At 40.7% G+C, this 19,271-nt stretch overlaps 1 protein-coding gene and 2 long non-coding RNA genes across 5 annotated transcripts in view; all 3 read left to right on the top strand.

Moving 5' to 3' along the window:
- The window catches only part of LOC308201182, a 133,856-nt gene extending 132,749 nt beyond the window's left edge, over nucleotides 1-1,107 (top strand). For all 3 annotated transcript variants that reach the window (XR_013956100.1, XR_013956101.1, XR_013956102.1), the window contains one exon: nucleotides 125-1,107. This is a non-coding gene — a long non-coding RNA (uncharacterized lncRNA). The remainder of the gene's footprint in view (nucleotides 1-124) is intronic.
- A 794-nt stretch (nucleotides 1,108-1,901) lies between these two features.
- LOC308176260 lies at nucleotides 1,902-7,112 on the top strand. Its single transcript, XR_013938189.1, has 3 exons — nucleotides 1,902-1,992; nucleotides 6,464-6,562; nucleotides 6,667-7,112. It is a non-coding gene; the product is annotated as an uncharacterized lncRNA (long non-coding RNA).
- Nucleotides 7,113-8,844: 1,732 nt separating this feature from the next.
- The window catches only part of ALDH1A2 (aldehyde dehydrogenase 1 family member A2), a 56,378-nt gene continuing 45,951 nt past the window's right edge, over nucleotides 8,845-19,271 (top strand). The window contains exon 1 of the mRNA XM_080551798.1: nucleotides 8,845-9,444. Coding sequence (XP_080407924.1) covers nucleotides 9,328-9,444 — 117 coding nt within the window. The 5' untranslated portion in view covers nucleotides 8,845-9,327. The remainder of the gene's footprint in view (nucleotides 9,445-19,271) is intronic.

Raw genomic sequence — 19,271 nt, 5'->3', positions numbered from 1 at the left:
TGAAAGCATTAACTATTTTTCAACTAACGACATCAAAATAACATGTCAGTGACAGAGACAGAATCCCCTACTCATTTGTCCAGATGATGTTGCCTTTCCCATAATTTTTTTTTTTTCTTTACAGGGTGGAGAACCATGTTCTGACACAAGTATGTACCGTTTACATTTGCCTTTGTCAGATTTTCTTCAATAATTTGGCAAATCTTTCCAGCTTTTGGCAACCAGCAATTTAAAGTCACTACTACACTTTTAAATATTTTTTTTTTCAAATGCAAAAAAGGGGCAACGCATAAAATTTGAATTCAGTATATCCTTTCATTATATTCAAAATGAGATTCTAAAGACACTTCCCAAATCTAATAAATATTTACATGGCATTATGTGAAAGTTGAGAGAAATGTAAAGATGAAAGAAATGCAGGAAATCTTTGACCTTAATTACTAATCCATGTTCCCTGATACTGCCTTTTTGTCACATACAATACTTGGACAATGTGGCTGAACAATGAAAAGAAAATAGCACAGTGATTACTGTTCTCTGCCAATCTCCCTTACCTGGGTCCTGCTCCCAGTGTCACAATGGTAAGGATAATAGCTGTGCCACCTCTAAGTAGGAACAGCTGTGTAGTCTGAGGGAAGAAATTGCGGACAACTTTCAAAAATGGAAGTCATATATAAACGAGGATCATAGAAAGTAGTACAAACTGTCATCTTAAATGTGGAATCACAACATAGGTTACCAAAAAGATTTTAAGGAGCACCTTGACAAGAATGTAGGAGTGATACCAACTTTTTCAAATTTCTTCCACAGAGGAGTCCTGGAAGAAATTACGTAAAGCTATAGAGGATGAAAGTGTAGAAGAAGCATTTAAGGTGGTCAACTCAGCAGAAAAGCTAAAAGAATTTTTTTGCCTTGCTAAAGAACCAGAACCAAACTTCAGGTGGGCTGAGCATGAGGAACTGTTCTAAAATGAATTCTCAGTAGGACAGAATATAGGAGAAATTGATATGTTAAACAGTGACTAATTGCTGGAGCTGTGCAGAATTCCCTCAAGGAATTCAAATGTTCTGTTATTCAAGTGCTAGTACCAGTGGGTTGGTTTTTTTTGCTGTATTCGATCTTAATGCCAGCAAACTGGAACATAGGAAATCTAGCACTGATCCACTGGTCTCTTAAAAGAGGGCTCCAAGGGTGATCATGGGAACTACAGAACTGTCAGTCTGACTTCCATACCAGGGAAATCAGATGAACTGTAGTAAAGAAAAAAATCAATAGACACAGATAAAGCTAATAGTCCGTAGAAGCATCAAATGGTTTCTGGTAAGGGAGGTTATGCCTCACAAATCTATTGGCATTCTTTAGAGATGTCAAAAAGCATGTTGATATTATTGTTCATGCTTGAATGTGTGACCTTAGATCAGAAGACTGAGACCCTTGGGACCCTTGCCCCCAAGGCAGTCTGAACTGAACTATTTCTTCTCCTCACCTGGATTCAAGTGGAGTAGGAATTCAAACAGTGTATATAACCTAACCATTTTTATGAGTAATCTTCACTCCTACAGAAATAGCAAAGTAGAGAATAATACACATAGCTCCCACAGTTTACATCCCATGAGTAACAGGATATACTGTACTGAATTTTTAAAACTACATTATTCGGAGTATCACATAAATTGTTATTACTGATGTAATAAAACCTAAACCAACACAGCTTGGGACACCAAGGCTATAAATATAAAACTTTTTTTTTGTACTGTAATAATATGTGCCAAATTATTTTTGTCTAAATCTGATGATTTTAGTTGAATTGGATAAAATCTGAATGAGTATGTCCACTGTAATACATGTTCCTTTATAAATGCCTTTGCCTAATTTATATTTATATTTCTGTTTATGTTTATATTTATATTTTCCTACAGAAACTGCTGCGTGGTACTTAAAGGACATTTTCTGTTTTATTTATTGATCCTGCTGCTGGGGAACTCAAAAAATGTAAGTGAGGATGAACGTACTGTAATTCAGCGTTCTAATGTTTTTGAGTACACAAAAAAAAACATTTCTTTAGTTCCTGTGCTTTCTGATCATCTTCTGTCTCTGGTCTAGTCCCTGGTGAATAAGCGCTCATAGAAGCAAGCATCTGCAATGTGAAGCTCAGGTTTAGCTGGGCCCACCTTGGAGGGAGCAGTAGGGCACACAAGGTGACCCACTAAGAATTTCTTTGTACTTTCTTCTCTGTTTCTGTATTCTCAGTGTCCAGATAAAACATTTTGTCCAGATCATGAATATGAGATCAAATAGACACCACATGTGTGTTTCAAACTTTCTGCCAGTAATGTGTGAGGCCTCCTTCAAAGCTTATTGAAGTCCACTGTAACTGATGTTGATTTCAGTGAGAATTAAATTGGACTTCCTTTAAAGCAGGACCCAAAACTTTTCTTTGTTCTTGATTGGCTGGGCACGCTATCACACCTCAGTGCATAACTGATATGTTGCACAAGTATATGTTACATATATTTGTATGTAATTGATGATAGTAAATTTCAATAGTTTTGTGAAAAAAATCAAAAAAATTGTACAGACGTGTCTGCGTATAATAGGCCCTGAGTTTCCAAGTTGGTTGAATCTCTGCAATAGCTGTGTGATGCACTGCTGCACTGTGGAGTCCTGCTGGCACAGTGGGGAACAGATAACATTCCACACTGAATGGCTCTGGGACAGGACTGTCAGTGCTGCCAAACAGGAGAGTGTTAGGGAAATGCTGTACGGGTGGTTACGTGCACTGGTGTTATCTGCTGCACTAGGCTGTGCTTCCCTCTACATGTGCTGGATTCGGTTCTAGTGTAAGCTTCTCTGGCAGGTGACAGTATGGGCAGGTCTGACTTTCTGAATGCATCTGGGAAAAAGCTATTTCAATACAAGAAAAATATTGCCTTTGGAGAATAGATCAATTTAGTACAGGCACTTCATTATAGCCTATATAGGCACTTCATTATAGCCCTATATTCCCTGCTCTTTTTTCCTGTGCTTTCCCTTTTTTGGAACAGTTAATGTACATGAAAAGTAAATGCAAGGAAAGGTGATTGACAGCATGTACTTTTTAGAATAACTTTTTCTACATCATGTTTCTGTATAAAAAGCCCTCAAAATTAAGATTGAATTTTTAAATTCAGCTTTGCTTTTAAAAATAATAGATTTCTTGGTAACTGTACCCATGCTGTATGAAGAAAAGCTCAAAGTACATCCTATGGGCTTGCATTGATCTAAGCCCCGTGTTTTCTTAACTGGAATGGGATACATCGTCAAAACCTTATACCTTTCTACAGGGCACACATTCCCTATAGCAACAAACACCCTGTGCCTTACTATGGCTACCAGTAGAACTGTAGGGTTGTGAAAAGCAGATCTGAACCTACCTAAATAATAAAAAAGATATATAAAAGTCAATGGTAATTACAGATTTGACTCCACTGGCAAAAAGACAAAATAATGTTTGGCAAACAAATAAATGTAGCTAAGTATGACAGCAGATTCATGGTTCTGAACCACAGGAAAATGACAGTGTTTCCTTCATCTGACTTGCCGACCCACTTACCTTCAGCTGTCTCCCACTCCAAGTGCACCCCCCAGATTCATTGCCATCTAGCCACATTTCTGCACTCCATTACAGAAGTGTTTTCTGTAAGAGATGCTGCCCCTGGTGCTTTCTTGCCTCAGTCCCACAAGGAGAGTATTTGTTTGTTTTGCTTCCATGCTCGAAACATTCGTCCTTTGTCCTTTAGTAAGCGAGGTGCTGTTCTGCTTGTTTTTCATTATTTTAATTCCCTTTCAGTCAGAATGATTCACATTTGAATGTTTAAATCCTCTTTGCAGAAATGTAAGCTTTGCTTCTGGGATTGTCTTTACATATGAAATGCTAACAATATAGGTGATAAAACTGTCTCGGGCCCCTGTATAGGAATGTTGGATTGTCAGGCCCAATTTCTTTGGAATTTCCCAGCCAAAATTTTTAATAAAAATAATAATAATAGAAAAAATTGTTCTGAGGTTCAGAGCATGCCCGTTATAGAGTGTACTTAGGAGCACATCCAAGCAGCAATCTTTTGGTACTTCTGTGCTGTATCCATATTCATTAAGTTAATTAAGCTATTAATTGAATATGTAAGTTCAGGTAATTAAATATAAGACTTATTTCTTTAGTTTAAAGGGTAATAATAAAAAATTTAAACTTGCAAACTAGATCACACATTTAGTGATGATAAATGTGACCTGGAAAGTGCAATAGTCCAATATGAATTAGTTAATTGCATCCATTCATTAGGTAATGTACATTAGGAGAAGGTCAATCCATTTGAGGCCTGATGTGTTTTACAAATAATAAATTCAAACAGGTAAATTGAAGAGAAATTCACAATAGGAGGGTGTGTTATGTATTTAAACTCAGGACAGAGTTCCTACAGCTCAGAAGCATGTTGCGTGTTATCTTCCCAGTTATTAGCAAGTGTTCTTTACAGCACTGTCCCGAGGCACAGCCCCTCACCACCTGTCCACTCTGTGGAAAAAGATGGGTGCTGCTTTGCAGAGCGGGTGGTGAGCTGCTGCACGGTGGTGACCAGCCAAGCACTGTGGGCTGGATGGGCTCAGGAAGACTTCAGACTTGAGGAGCTGCATCTTGGGTTTACTCCATCACAGGCAAAACGGGCCTCCTGCACAATTGTCTGGTGTGGGACATGCTGCATTTCAAGTGTGGACTTAACCCATAATATTAATTTTTGAAACGGACTCATTTCTAAAAATGAGCCAAACACTGACAGTCTTTCCAAGCACATTCTGTCTCATCACCGTCACTGTAAATGAATTATGTGTGGCTTGCTTAAATCCAGGTTTAAATTTAGGACTGAATCTACCATAGCAGCAATTTACAGTTCTACTGGTATAAAATGGCCAATATCACAGGACAGAAAACTGATCTGTTGGATTTATTTTTAGTAAAAACTACGTAAATCAAGTTTTCTTCACTGGCCATTCCTGGATTTTCAGTAATAAAAAATGGTTGTTCTTGATATCAGCTTTTACTTTTTCTTTTTTTTTAATGTTAAATGTAATGTAGAAATAAAGAAAATAAAAGTAGATTTTAGAACATAAAATATATCCAGACCCATTATTAAGCAATTATTAACAAGACTTATAATATTAAGACAATGAATTAATTGGGATATTTGAAACATTTCTGTCATAATATCTTTCTAGATTCATCCCAGTATTATGGGTGTTACTTTACAGATAATATTGCTTATATGTATTACTCTTTACCTTCTATGTATAAAATACCTCTGTCTAGAGCAAGGACTGATACCATTCTGTGTGCAATTCAAGGGCCATAATTCTTAAAAGATTTCAAACAGCGAACCTCTTTCAAATGATCAGGCTTAGAGACATTTAGAGAATTGATTCAATTAACCTAGAGGAAAAAAAGTGCTATAATGTGTGATTTATATTTGCAGATAAATTAAAATACAACTATCTCCTGAAGAGCATTTGCTGCCATCATAGTCAGTAATGAAAATAGCAGGCAATTAAAATAGGACACCTGAGGCTGAAGCTTTTACTGTATATATCAGAACATGAAGTTCAGATTTCAAAAGTGCAAATCTGAGCTGAAAAATAAGTTAGTGGAAGTTTCTTTTTGGCCCCTATTTTCCCCCCAGAATTGATTTCTAAAGCACATAGGAAACGGGAGGGACATTTACGGATGCATAAGGCAAAGGGTGAAGAGGAGTAGGCTCTCTCAATCAATACTGAATTTGTATGAGGAGCCAGAGATAACACTGCTAAACACCAGAAAGACAGCTGAGAGAACTATGTATAGAATAGAACTTAGGGGTCAGATCAGAATCACTGGGGGACAGGTTTTGAAGTTGATCTCGAAATGAGTCACTGGAAGTGTCTGACAAAACGATGTGATTCAGTTCCTTTGTGTGTGTCAGTGCTTAGAAAGAGTCTGGAGCTCACTAAGGAGCATAAGAAATATTAATGGAGCAAGGAATCGAAGTAGTGAGAGAGAATACCTCTGTAATTTTTGGGTCACTGTATCCACTGTCCATTTCAGTGGTGTTTTTTCTTCCACAAATTAGATCATTTTATCTCTGTATTCATTGTTATTACTGAGTTATTGTCCTAATGTCCAAGGCAATAGTGGTAGCAATCCCTCCTACAAGGAAATTGCATTAAATATTAATAATTAACTATTAACTTGCATGATCTGAAGCCATATCTCAGTTTGCTATCATATAGAAGCTAGGGTAGTGCTGAAGGGCTGAACCAGCTCACCAAGCTGGATTCACCAGTGTGTCCCACATTGTGTCACAGACCTCGCTCCGAATGCTGTTTGGCAAAGCTGCTGTTGCACTTGATGAGAACCCAGTTGCGGTCTTGGCTCTAAGGCCTACATCGTTTGTCTTTCCAGGTGGAGGAAGAGAAAACCCAGTTGGACACCCACTGTCGGGAAGAGCGAAGGCAGGTGTCTGCCACGTTCTGCTGGCTGTAGACCAGAAGCTGCAGCACGGTAAGTGCGGTGCCATTCGCCACTCGGGGAACGCTGGCGGGGTTTAGGTGGCAGTCTGCAGGTGAGTCAGCTGTGAGATCTTTTGCACTCTGAATTGCTTTTAGACGTAAGAGAAGCATGGTTTGTGCAACAAAGAGTCACTGGAGGCTCAGGACGCTGAGAAACAGAGTCACAGGAGGTTGGTGACAATTAGGAGCTTACGCTGCTCCTAATTATGTGGGTTTGAACTGCATCTCCAGATGCACTAGAATCCCGTCTCACCAAAATCTCCTGCAAACTTCATTGACTCAATTTAAGAATGAAACTGTTGTACAGTTCTCTCATTCCTCAAACCTGTTTAATGCAGTCTGTTTTTGAAGGAACACATCTCCACTCTGATTTATTTTAAAACAGCTTTTAGAATGTGTCATCCTTGTGATGAAGTGTTAGGTCTTGTTGCCAGGGTGCCATTAAAAACTGAATTTCTGACGTTTAAAAGTCTCACTTATCCCAAGTGTCACAATTTGACAGCTCTGCGTGTCACATTACAGCACAGTATTTTGGATCCATTTCCTCTGTCGGGGGGGGGGGGGGGGGGGGGAAGAAGTATTAAAAATGTATGAAAAATGACAGAAAGCAAAATCTGCAGTTTCCTTCTTCATTATTGAGCTGGAGATTTACAGAAGTACACGTTAACACAGAAATGCCTTAAATGGCACTCTGGATCCTGTGTACATGCCTGTGCAGAAGCAATCTTTGTCCCGTGCTCCTGTACAAACACTAAGGGTGCACTGACTGCCTTTCTAATCATCTGTGAGCCAGTAAAACAAGGAGCAAGGAATATCCATGGAGTCAACGTAACGGATATTGTAACAAAATCAAAACATGGCCAGATCCTCGTTTATTCTGGACTAAGTCAATAAAAAGGTCATGTGGCATATTTCTTGCTGCTTTGTTTGTGCCAGCTTTGGACAGTTGTATGCTTTGGTGTCCTTTCTCTGTTTATCTACCTGCAGTGTTATAACTGCAAACATACTGTCTGCAAACACGGTATCTGATCGGTTTCAAAATGTTGGGAGTGTTTGCATCAGGAAAGAGAACTTACTGATTTTGCCTGAAGTGACAAAAATCGTGGGCACTTCACGTATTTTCTGCCTAGAAGTTCTGACCAGAGAGAGTGTAGGGCTTTAGCCACACATTTCCGACTTCCCTCAGCCCACTGCCACGTGCTGTTTCACCCAGCTAGCCGGGACAGATGGCCAGGGCACACGTGCTGCTCGGGGTGCGCGTGACGAGCCTGACATGGGGAGCCGGACATGGGGAGCACGGCACCGGGCTCCATTTGGCTGCGGGCTTCTCAGAAACCCACTGTGTGACATGCCCGGCCTCGGGCAGCATGTGGCCTCCCGCAGAAAGGAACAGGTGGCTGTTGCTCGAACAAATTGTTCCAGCCTCTAGTCCTCTTCCTTCTGCACAGAACTTTAAGGAAAGGAGAAAGCTGCGGCTGGGCTGCGGGCCTTGCCCTGCTGCCTGCTCTCCTTCCTGAGCGCAGCGCGGGCACAGACGGGGTCGGCAGCCCCTCGCTCTGGGGCCACACGGGGGTCCGGGCCTGCAGCAGCCCGCGCACCCGCAGCGTGCGGGCCTCTGGAAAACGGGCAACGTGCACCGGGCGGGCCGGAGCGGCGCCGCGCAGCGCACAGCAGGAGGGAAGCGTGTCCCGGGGCGAGGGGAGGCGGCCCCCGCGGCGGCGGCCATGTCGCGGCGGGCAGGGCCGCCGACGCGCGCAGGGTCCGGGCGCGGCGGGGCGCGAGGCGGCGTCGGGCGCGAGGCGGCGCCGCGCGGGCGGCGGGGGCCCCCTGCCGTAGCGGCGGGCGGCGGGGGGCGCGCGGCCGGCAGGGGGCAGCAGGCGGACGAGGACCGCGAGCGGGACCGGGCCGGGGCCGGCGCGGCGGCAGGTAGGGCGGCGGCGGGCGGGGGCGTCTGCCGCAGGGCCGCGGGCGGGAAGCGGCGAGGAGAGGCGCCGGGCCGGGCCCTCCCCTCACGGCCGACGCGGAGGGGCCGCGTCCCGCGGGGAGAGCGGCGGGAGGACGGGGGCGGCCGGGCGGGGGCCGGGAGCGATGACCCGGGGGGGCCGGCTCGGCCCCGCCAGCCCGGGGGCAGCGCCCTCCGCCGTGAGGGGCCGCCCGCTGCCCGCCGCCCGAGAGGCTCTGCGCCTGAGGGGGCACCGCAGCGCGAGCGCGGGGGACCGGCCGCCGGCGCTGCGCGGTGCCGTGCCCGTGGGTTGCCCCGGGCGGGGCTGCGCGGGGCCGGGGCTGGCGTCTCCCGGCGCGGAGCGGAGAGCGGGGACACCGCGGCTGTGGTGCTCCCCCCGCGGCGTTCCCCGGTCCCGCTCCTCTGGACCGTCCCCACGAGCATCGGCGGGGAAGTCCCCGGCGGCCGGTGCGGGATGGGGCGGTGCGGGATGGTGCGGGGATGGTGCGGGGCCGGCGGGAGCCCAGCACCCGGCGGAGGCCTGCGGGGAGCCGCGGCTGCGCCGCGCGTGTGAGCGGGGCTGTGCCGCTCTCGCCCTAGGTAGGACGGACCTGCCCCCCTGCCTCTGCCCCCATGTCCAATAAGAAGAGCCCCGGCTTGACACCTGCCTATATACAGGGGACGAGAGCAACATCTTCAGCGCCGGGCTTTCGAGGCGGGGGGGGGGGGGGGGGAAACCCAAAGCACAACACAACATCAGGTCAGAGCGGGGGGCTCGGCTGTACTATAACCCCCCCCCCCCCCCCCCCAAGACTATGACTTCCAGTAAAATTGAGATGCCAGGGGAGGTGAAGGCAGATCCTGCAGCTCTGATGGCATCTCTGCATCTGCTGCCTTCTCCCACTCTCAACCTTGAAATCAAATACACCAAGGTAAGTTGTGTTCATTTGTTCTGGCAGGGAGATTCATGGCTTTCCCTCCAAAGAAGGGATTTTGCTTAAAATCAATTTCAGTCTGCCCTAACCAAGTTCAGCTCTGAGATCAAAAAACAAACAAACAAACAAAAAGGCAAGGAAACAAAACAAAACAAATATATGTATATATGTATAAAGACTGCCTTGAATCTGTAATATGGGAAACAGATTTTTAGCCCTGTAATCATCTGAAAAAACACAGGATAATAGAAAATCAAATGAGATCTGTTGGGACTGGCTTTGCCACTTCCCTTTAAATGTAGCATTTTCTACAGAGCTGTTGGGCTTTATTCACAGTGCAAAATCACTAGCCCTCTAATGTTTTGGTTGCTTTTGATGTAATTCAGAGGAAGTTACTATACGTACCCATATTTCTCAATCAGAAAATAAAAATGTTTTCTTTCTTGAATTAGCCTGTGTACCCAAGGGACTCTTTTACAATTCCTGGAGGACTCTTAACACTGCCAGGTTGTTACAGCACTGGAACAGGTCTCTTTACTAACTTCCTGAATACACCCTTGAACAGTATTGCGAGAGGGGATATTTTTTCCTACTAACGTTTCAGACTAATTTTCATAAAGAGGGGGGTTAACAATCAACCCATCGGGTCAATGTAGAAAAATCTGCTGCTTTTCTTTGCTATATTATGGGACTACATCGTTTTTGTAGATTAAAATGGACTTTAACAATGGTCATTTGTTTGTCAATGCAATTTGAATTTATAAATTTGTTATGTTTTGAATCTTTGCATCTTCAGTACCTTTAATTAAAGAATACTTTCATTCCTACTGGAGAAGTTTCAAATGTGTGAACAGGTTACAGTGTGTCAGACTTTGTTTCTAATTGCTGAGAAACTTAAGAAAATAAAGCACATCAGCCCTGGAAAAAGGTGACAACATTTTTATCTACTGGAAATACAACTTCAGGAGCTTTAAAACTGGTAGGAAACTCATTTTGGCCAATGTAGTGTATTTTTTGTCTTCCATATCATCACTTTGAAAGCTTTTCATCTTTTCTCTTTTTTTAAGTGGGTGCCAAAATTGTCTTCTAATTTGTTACAGCTATTCCATGTTCTAGAAGAATGTTTCAGAGGAAAATCAACTCTTTTAGATTCTGTTACATTTTAATGAGAATTGCAATATGCAAATTTAAAGATGCAGGTTTTCTTGCATGTAATTTATTTGAAAATAGTTTAAATAAATTAGGAATGTAGTTATTTGAGGTTGTGTGGTGTTACTCTTTGGGAGCGATGATACTATGCAAACAGTACGTGGCATTAATTTTATTTATTGCTGGTTTCAGTTTAAAATAAGCCTCAGTGGGTAATATCTGCTAGTAGTATCACAGTCGGTTTACACAGAAAGAATACTTGCATTTCTTCATTTTAAAACTAGAGAATTCGTTCAAAAATCTTTCAAAAATAGAGCAGTCATTAACAGCCATATATTCTTTATGAGGAAGTAAGCTGGACAGTAACCTTTAATGATTCATAGTATATACTGCCATCATCTCAGAAATATGTAAGATGTTACACATCTTATCCTACTGGAACAAGTAAAAAAAAAGTTATTTGTTTTCAATATTAAACCAAAAACAGCAGCAACACATTTCTTCTAGACTTAGTTTTGAGGTATCAGGTAATTCCTTACTGCTTATGAGAGAAATTGTGTTTAGGACAAGTATTGAATATTTCACTTGGTATATCCTCTGTCTCTGTTTTTCTGTCTCTTTCTTCCCTCCTTTTTCTCCGCAGGAAATACAAGTGATTTATAGATAATAGGAGTCTTCAGTTTGGAGTCTTGTCTTGGGCAGGACTTTTATCCAGGATCCCCTTTCCCACCTATTACAAAGAAAAACAATCAAAAATGAAATAATGGATTGTAACTTGATTCTTTCATTTGGGGGATTGTAACTTGATTCTTTCATTTGGGGGAGTGGTCACTTCATGTCTTAAATGCCAAACAACTGCCATAAACAATAAATAACATTAGACTAAATAAATTTACCAAAAACAAAACCAAAAAAACCTCAAACCTTTTAAAATCAGACATCTGTAAGCATTCCTAGCGGCCTCTCTCCTGCTTGTTAGCTGAGAATTTTAAATACACATCCAGGACCCAGAATTCTTGAACTCTTTATTACAGCTGTCTTTGAATGTAAAATCTTAACCGTTTGGGATTTAATTCCTTAAAAAAAAATAGAGGTACCTGTGGACACTTAAACAATGTAAAGTAATTTTAAAATATGCTTTGCTAATTAAATTCGATTTTTGGAATTCTAAAATTGGAAAATAGTTAAGACAATTTTGTTAGGACAGAACATATTAAAGTTCCAGGAATCCCTAAACAAGATTTGTTAAGATATGTAATGTATAGTGGAAAAAATAAGATTACTCATTAACCTTTAAAATATTGCAGTATCCTTGCAAAGACTATGACAATTTATTTCAAGAACACAGATAGAATACTTCCCATGTATTTGCAGTTTTCATGTATTTGATTATTTAGCAGAATTAATAGAACTTCTGTGACATTCCTCTGGGCTCTCTGAAATGAGCAGAAAACTGTGTTAAGTCCTTCTGATCTGTTATACCTGGTGTAGAACACCAAGGCAATGTGGTTTTCATTGGTCAGAAAAAATGTATCCAATTAGTGATGGAAATTACATGATGCCTGTTTTTATATTAATATGTGCAGCACATTGTTGTGACTTCAATATTGGGAGTCAGTCTGTGCTTCTTTAAAAAATGAGACGTTGGAAATATTTTTCCCACCTTTTAATACTTTGATATGGTCTATGATAAATAATGCATTTTAGATGTGCATAATAATAATTGGCAAATAGGATGTGCAAAGCCACATTCTGAACGGGCGTGAAGATCATTGTTCAAACACACAGAGTTAAGTTTTTCTGTGTGGCTGACAAGTACTAAAACTGATACATGCAACATTCTCTCCCTCTTCATTGTGATGACTTTAATTCTTTACTTCTTAGTATTAATATCTGCAGAGGAATTGCTTCTACAGTACAGGGGATCTTCCAGAATTGCATGGAAATAGATTATTGCACAGCCCTGTGGCACACCGAGCACCTCTTCAGACCTGTCAGGAGCTTGTTGGCAGTGCTGTGCTCCATAAAGTGTAAGTAGGAAGGCTTGCAAGGGGGATATAGCCCTCTCCATGGCAGCAAATTATACTGCTACAAGTATCAACTTTGTGCCATGAACTCTCCCAGAATGGGCTGCTTCAGAAGTATCAGCTGTGTGAGATACACCATAGCTTGACATCCAGCAAGGACAGGTACTAGCATGTTCTGTACAGCAAACACTCTTCTGAACTGGTGTCTCTGAGAACCTCCTGGCTTCTGAGGGAGATCAGAGGGTTCCAAGCTTAGTATTATATTGATGCCCTACTCCTTCATGTTCTTATGAAACTCCATTCTCCTGAGACTTGAATGTGTCCCATGTGTCAGACAGTAGATATGGAACCACTCCTATGGATTGAGTCCTTTGCAGTGTTTTCTTCCCCTAAATTCCTCCTGCCTCCAGAGGCAAAAGGTGTTTCTGCATGATGTGGCTATCCTTCCAGTGTTACGGTATATTCAAATCTGCTTTATAAAGTACTTTCTTAGTGGTTTTAGTAAGTCATACTGACTTAAAAAGACAGCTAGTATAAAATGAGGACCCTGTGGTTCTGTTGTGTTCCTAGCTCTGTCACTACTTCATCTAACTCAGTGAACAAACATGCTCAGTTTGCATCATGCTGGGGACACTAATCCAGCTGGGTGTTTTAAGTTTTGTTTCTTCCTTGCCAACTGATAAAAGTCTGAGAAAGACCTGAAGAATTTTAGCATAAGGAAAAGTTTAAGAATTGCAGTCTTTGAGAGCATTTTGTAAAAAGTGCTCTAAAGTGATGAAGTTACAGCGCTGTGGCAGTGAAGAGGTACAGAACTGTTTGTATACTAATAACCTGTGAATTGATTGACAGCCATATTTTTTGACCTGTCTAAAACGGTTGGCCTCTACTCTTACACCATCGGCTGAAACCAGTTCAGTTTCTAAACACAGAGCAGGTAAACTAGCCAGACTGTCAGCTTACCCAGTGCTGAAACTAACAGTAGACAGCAGTTTGTATTAAGTGTGGGCAAACTGATTCTGAGTAAACAAGAACTAACAAATACATTTCAAATTCTCATATAATAAGCATTATGGTTTGACCTGTTTTGTTACTAAGTTTCTGTTTTCATTCTCATTGTGCTTTCTTGGCATTGCCAAGAAATGAATGTTATAAAACAGTGCAAATTCTTTTCACCAAAATTTCCTGCATGTGTTTCCCAGATAAAATTCTAGACTGACATTAAGATAGGTGATGAGAAATCTGCCTCGTTTAAAAAAATATGCAGAATCTTTTTCATTTTTTGAACTGGAGACAAGTTTTGGCAAAACTTAGTTAAGTAACTGATGAATATGCACTATTTCCGCCTGTCTTTCCCTGAAAAAGCTCACTATTTGAATGCTTTTCTTTTGAAGACAAATTCAGTGAGTGATAGTTGAAGAAATTAGCTAGCCTTCTGGTTAGCTGAGTGAGCACTGTCCGGTTACGAGAGAAACATAGAAAATTAGAGATGGTTGTACAAAAAGTAATCAAATAGAATAGCTACTTTTTTCACTTTGTGGAGCATTTCAGCTTCTATGCTGACACTACGTGTCTCTCTGTATTGTTATATGTTAAGTTTTATTGTATATACTGTATTTTCATTTACCATTGTTTATGGTTTAAATTTCTCTTGTAGTGTGTGTGTACTTTGTGGTTGGTATTACAAAACATCGATCCATATCAATCCATACAGCAATTGCACAGTAGTTATGCTCTTCATTCCAATTAACAGACTGAATATAGGACTCTCTCTTTCCTCCCCAAACTACTGTAGATAACTAGTATATTACTGAGTAGGTAACTGTTGTAGCAGTGGCCTCTCACTGTGCTGAATATTAGGGAAAGACTGAATCTTCAAGGAAAATGCATACTGGTTCAATGCATCAAGCTGTACTGGACAATACTGCTGGCTAGGGGAAATTATCTTATCTTTGTCCAGGGGATAATGTCAAGTGACACACTGAGAGACAAGAGCTATGTAGTAGGTGTTTTTCTAATGTTTGCAAAAATGTTTATGATTTCAAATCTCCAATACAAAAGTTGTATATATTTATTTGCACACCAAAGCCAGGAAGTCAGTAATAATGAAAACACATGCCTGAGTTGAAGAAGAGCCAAATTCATACCCCTTTTCTGAAGCGAACATAGCAGAAACTTGAGTATGGATCCCTACTTTCTGATTATAGACAGGTCCCAGTTTTAGCTCTGTCCATCCTTGGGAAGAGTCTCTCATTCTCTCCTGTTGGATAATCCACTTGTAAGTACTTATTAGGATGGAACTTGGCAGCCCAGTGGGCAGGACTGTTATGCAGGAAAAGCAGAATTCAGGTCTCTGCTCCCGGGAATACTCTTGATGTCAGACAGAGCAAGGATTTGATCTAAAATCTATAGATGTGTATAGATTGGACTACTGAGTTGGGATAATGTGTCTTGAACACACAATTTAATTCTGATAAAAATTATCCATTCCACTCTGTCCTTCAGAAACTTTTCCTACAGAGCTTCATGAAGCCTGATACATTTCCATATTCAATTTTTGTCTTGATGTTTCTGCATTTTCTGATTTAAAAAATCCCAACAGTCCAAAAATTCTTCATAATCTGGGCTCAGCTAGCCCATCTCTGTCAGTGCAAGACTGTTCCCTGCAGACCTTAGTGGGCTCTGCCAGTTTGAAGTTAGTTGCTACCATAAATTGCTTGTTCCTGCAAGCACCATACACTGGAACCACTCTTACCTATTCCTCTTCCCTTCTTCACAATGCATGTTAACAGTTGCCTTCAATAAGCTAACTGTAGACATTGCAGCTCATTGGGAGCATATCACCATCTAAAAATAATTTGAACCCTTCCTTCCAACACAGTCTGCCCTGCACTTAGTACCTCTGGCAAATTTTATCTACCCCCAAGTTGTCCAAATAGCTTTTAATTTCAGTACTAGCAGTCCTTTCTTTGGTACTCGGATTAGTCTGAGTATTTTTATCCACAAGTTATGTACCTTACTATTAATGATCTGATAAAGCAGGTGAACCATGATATCGATTGCTAGTCACAGTAATGAAGGGGCACCTTGCTATTAACCTCTTTCCAGGGAGAATTATCCATTTATTTCCAGTCTTTTTATCTTATCTCTTAACCGCTTTTTAATCCATGGCAGAACTTTATCTTTCACCATATGGTTACTAACTTTCCTTAATAGCCTCTTGCTAAGGACTTTATCATCAAAAGCCTTTTTAAAGTCTAAATAAATTATATCTGCTGATTCATCTCTGCTCCTCATTTAACTAAGTATCTTCCAAGAAATCTCACAGGTTTACAGAGATAAATGACAAAAGATGAGTTCATTGGTCCATATAATAAATTCCTAGTCTGATCCTACATGAAGTCACATTTCTTCTATTATAGTTTTGCAGCTATTTTTTTTGCCAAGACTGAACTGTACTATTTTGCTATTTATTTTTTTGCAAATTGTTTGATTCTCTCAATTTCTAAAAAACACAAGTTTTTATCTGTTTGTTTTTTTAAAGAGTAGAGCTTACTCTCTGAAACAAGTAACCAAAACATCAGCTTTAGTTCATCTGAAAGAAATGCATTTATAAAATGGATTTATACAGACAGCATTTTAAGGAAGCTATGGAAGTGTAAACATAAATACGTAAAGATGTGAAAAATGTTCAGAAAGTTATCATTTTGTCCAAGATTTCTGAGGATTCTGCTGAGGAATCCTCAGACAAGTGCTAGCATCCCTATTCGAACACAAATAAGCACATAAATAGCTATGTGAAGACTTATTACCAAACATATATATATAAAGAAAGATGAGGTTTAAAAATGATTGCCATCTAAGGACCCAATCATTCATTACTTTTATGATTATTTAAACGAATTGATGAATTCCTGTTTGGACTGCATACGTGTATTTGCAGTTGGTGTTTGTTTTGTTTTGTTTTTTTCCAAAACACAAGTTCTGTGTTTCAGAATTTGTCTAAAAACATATTTCTACCAACCAGTATTGTCTGTTACTTTTAACAGAAATCTACCTCCACGATGTGAATGTGACACATCAATTTTAAGTTATACAGTGTAACTAAGCTTTAAATATAGAAACGTTCCATTATTAAAAGTATGATACATGAAGCCACATCAGTGTTGCTGCAATATCATTGCCAAAATACTCTCCAACTGTCAAAAAAAAAAGGACTTAGTTCTCGTTCACTTGAAATCAGTTCCTCTCCCAGAGAGCCTAGTGAATTAGATTTTTACCTTATGACTTGAAACACAATGCATTCCAGCTTTGCTGGACTGAAGTGGGAAAACATTTCAGAGCAGAGAACCATCTACATCAAATTCTGTGACCCACGTGAAAATGTTTAAGGTCAGTTCAATCTCAGTTGACCTCAGCTGGAGGTTAAAACACAGGGACTGCGCTGACCACTCAAGTATATAGACCTTAATCTGTGAGGGATTCATGGGTAATCAAGACTTTGAATTGTACTCAGAACCTAAACGGAAGCCAGTGGCACAGCTGCGCAGAGGCCAACAGCAGGTGTTGTGGTTACAGAAAGGATATACTTTGCTAATTTCCATGTGGATTTCCAATATGCCCCCAATTTAAAATAAGTGTGTTACAAAAATTCATTTGGACAGTTGTAAAGACATAGGAAGTGGTGCACGGAAGAACAGGCTACGGCCTCAGATGGAAACAGGATGCGAGGAAGACACTATCCTCATATTGTGCTTTGGTCATCTAGCAATGATCACACAAAACCCCTCAGTTTTGACTCTAGTTCTTAGGAAGTGCCTTTCCTTATTGAAATTTAAACACACGTATTTACACAGGCAAAGACTGCACTCTGAAGTGAAACTGATTTATTTCCAAAGCAGAACTATTTACTTGTTTTTCAGGTAAATGCAGGTGTTACTTGACAGTCATATAGAAGCTAATCCTATCCTCATGTGAATAGGTCAGCTAGCCTTAAATGTGGCTTCAAGTGACTAGACACGGTCAGGTCTGCTGGTCTACATTTCATCTGAAATAGGACCTCTGCACATAGAAGGACCTTTCAGGTCTGTGCTGTAGCATTGCTCTCTCATGCTTCAGTGGGAAAAACACCACTTAATACATCATCATCATCACCATCACCCTGGGATATCTTTGGTGGCTTTCATGCAATTCCTGATGCCTTAGCCTTGTAAAGTGGAAGAATTGAGATGAATTAGCATTTGGGATTTCTTTCAGGAACTGAAATTCGACTCTTTGCAGCACACTTGAGACTGAAGCACCCTGATCTTGGGCATGGTCTTTGGTGTATTGTTGTTGTTAGATTTTTAGTAAAGACGCATTCCCAGAACAAGTATTTTACCTGTCATCTGTGTACAAACTCATGGTTCTGCTTGTCTTCCCTTGGCCATACAGCTCATCAAATTCTGGCCAGAATAATCATCTACTTTGGTATAGCCAAATTATGACACTCTAAATGAGCAGCAATTTCTGGGAATATTTTCAGTCTCCTTTCTTTTACCTTTCATAACCAGGTTGTTGTAAAAATCCAGTTGCTCTCCCACAGACTGTATTTACTTATTTGTTAAACGTAGTCTTCTCTTGGCTGTTTAATTTGTGTTATCTTTTTTGTATATTTTTCTTCAGTATACTTAGTAACAATTTTTCATTTTCAATTTATGTTTTGCAGCCTTTTAAAGTTAGAGCTTTCTTTCTTTTTTTTTGGTCTTTCTTTTGGCCTGCATTTCCTCTGGTATCTTTCTGCTTAGCCACCCCATTTATTTTCTTGCTTCTGCTTCCCATTTTTAGTCTTGGGAATGCAAATCTTTGACTCTTTCACATTCTTAAGCCTCCATGCTGATTCTATGGATTTTAATTTCCTAGCTTCAAGCAGGGAGTTTCTAAGTTACTTCCTTTGAAAAAAACTCCCCTTCTTGAAGTTTAGTATCCCAGACAGTAGGGCTTCTTCATGTGTTTCTCTGCTGCAATGAAGCTGAAATTATTTATGTGGTAACCATTTCTCAGGGGTTCAGACACAATTTTTAGCCCTTGACAGGACTATGTCAAATGTTGTTTGGATTAGGATATGGAGAACTGTATGTTCACTAGACACTATCAATGCAGCTCTCACTGACCTAACATACAGTTACTGTTGCACTCATCTTTTATTGCCTTCCTGTTCTTTTTCCACTTCAGTGTCACTTCAGTTGTTCTAATCCAGAAGTCAGTATCTGCTCCTGCTATTATATACTTCGTGACCTATGCTGCCTCTATATCCATGGATGTATGTTATGTCTCTGGCTCCCAAATATTTCTGTTCCATAGAATATCCATGGAAATCCTTGCATACAGAGCTAATCCCCCCTCTACAGAGCCTGACTTGTCCTCTCTGCCTAAGTTTATAGCTAGAAATCGTGGTATGCTTCTGATAATTCTCGTCCCCTTATGTTCAAAAAAGGCTATTTCTTTTTCCTCCCTGTGATACAGTCCAGACCACCCATTTTCACACTTAGGTTTCTTATGCCGGTTTATTGGCACTTGTGCTTTTATTTCATAACTGTAAGATGACCTAGATGAAAATTGTGATCTAGTTAGTTGAAAAACCCTGTAAAGTCTTTTCAGCCTAACCACTAA

Source organism: Anser brachyrhynchus (genome assembly GCF_964034855.1).
Source record: "Anser brachyrhynchus genome assembly, chromosome: 11".
Lineage (NCBI taxonomy): Eukaryota > Metazoa > Chordata > Aves > Anseriformes > Anatidae > Anser > Anser brachyrhynchus.
The sequence above is the reverse complement of the archived record's forward strand: the minus strand, read 5'-3'. Positions and strand labels throughout refer to the sequence as shown.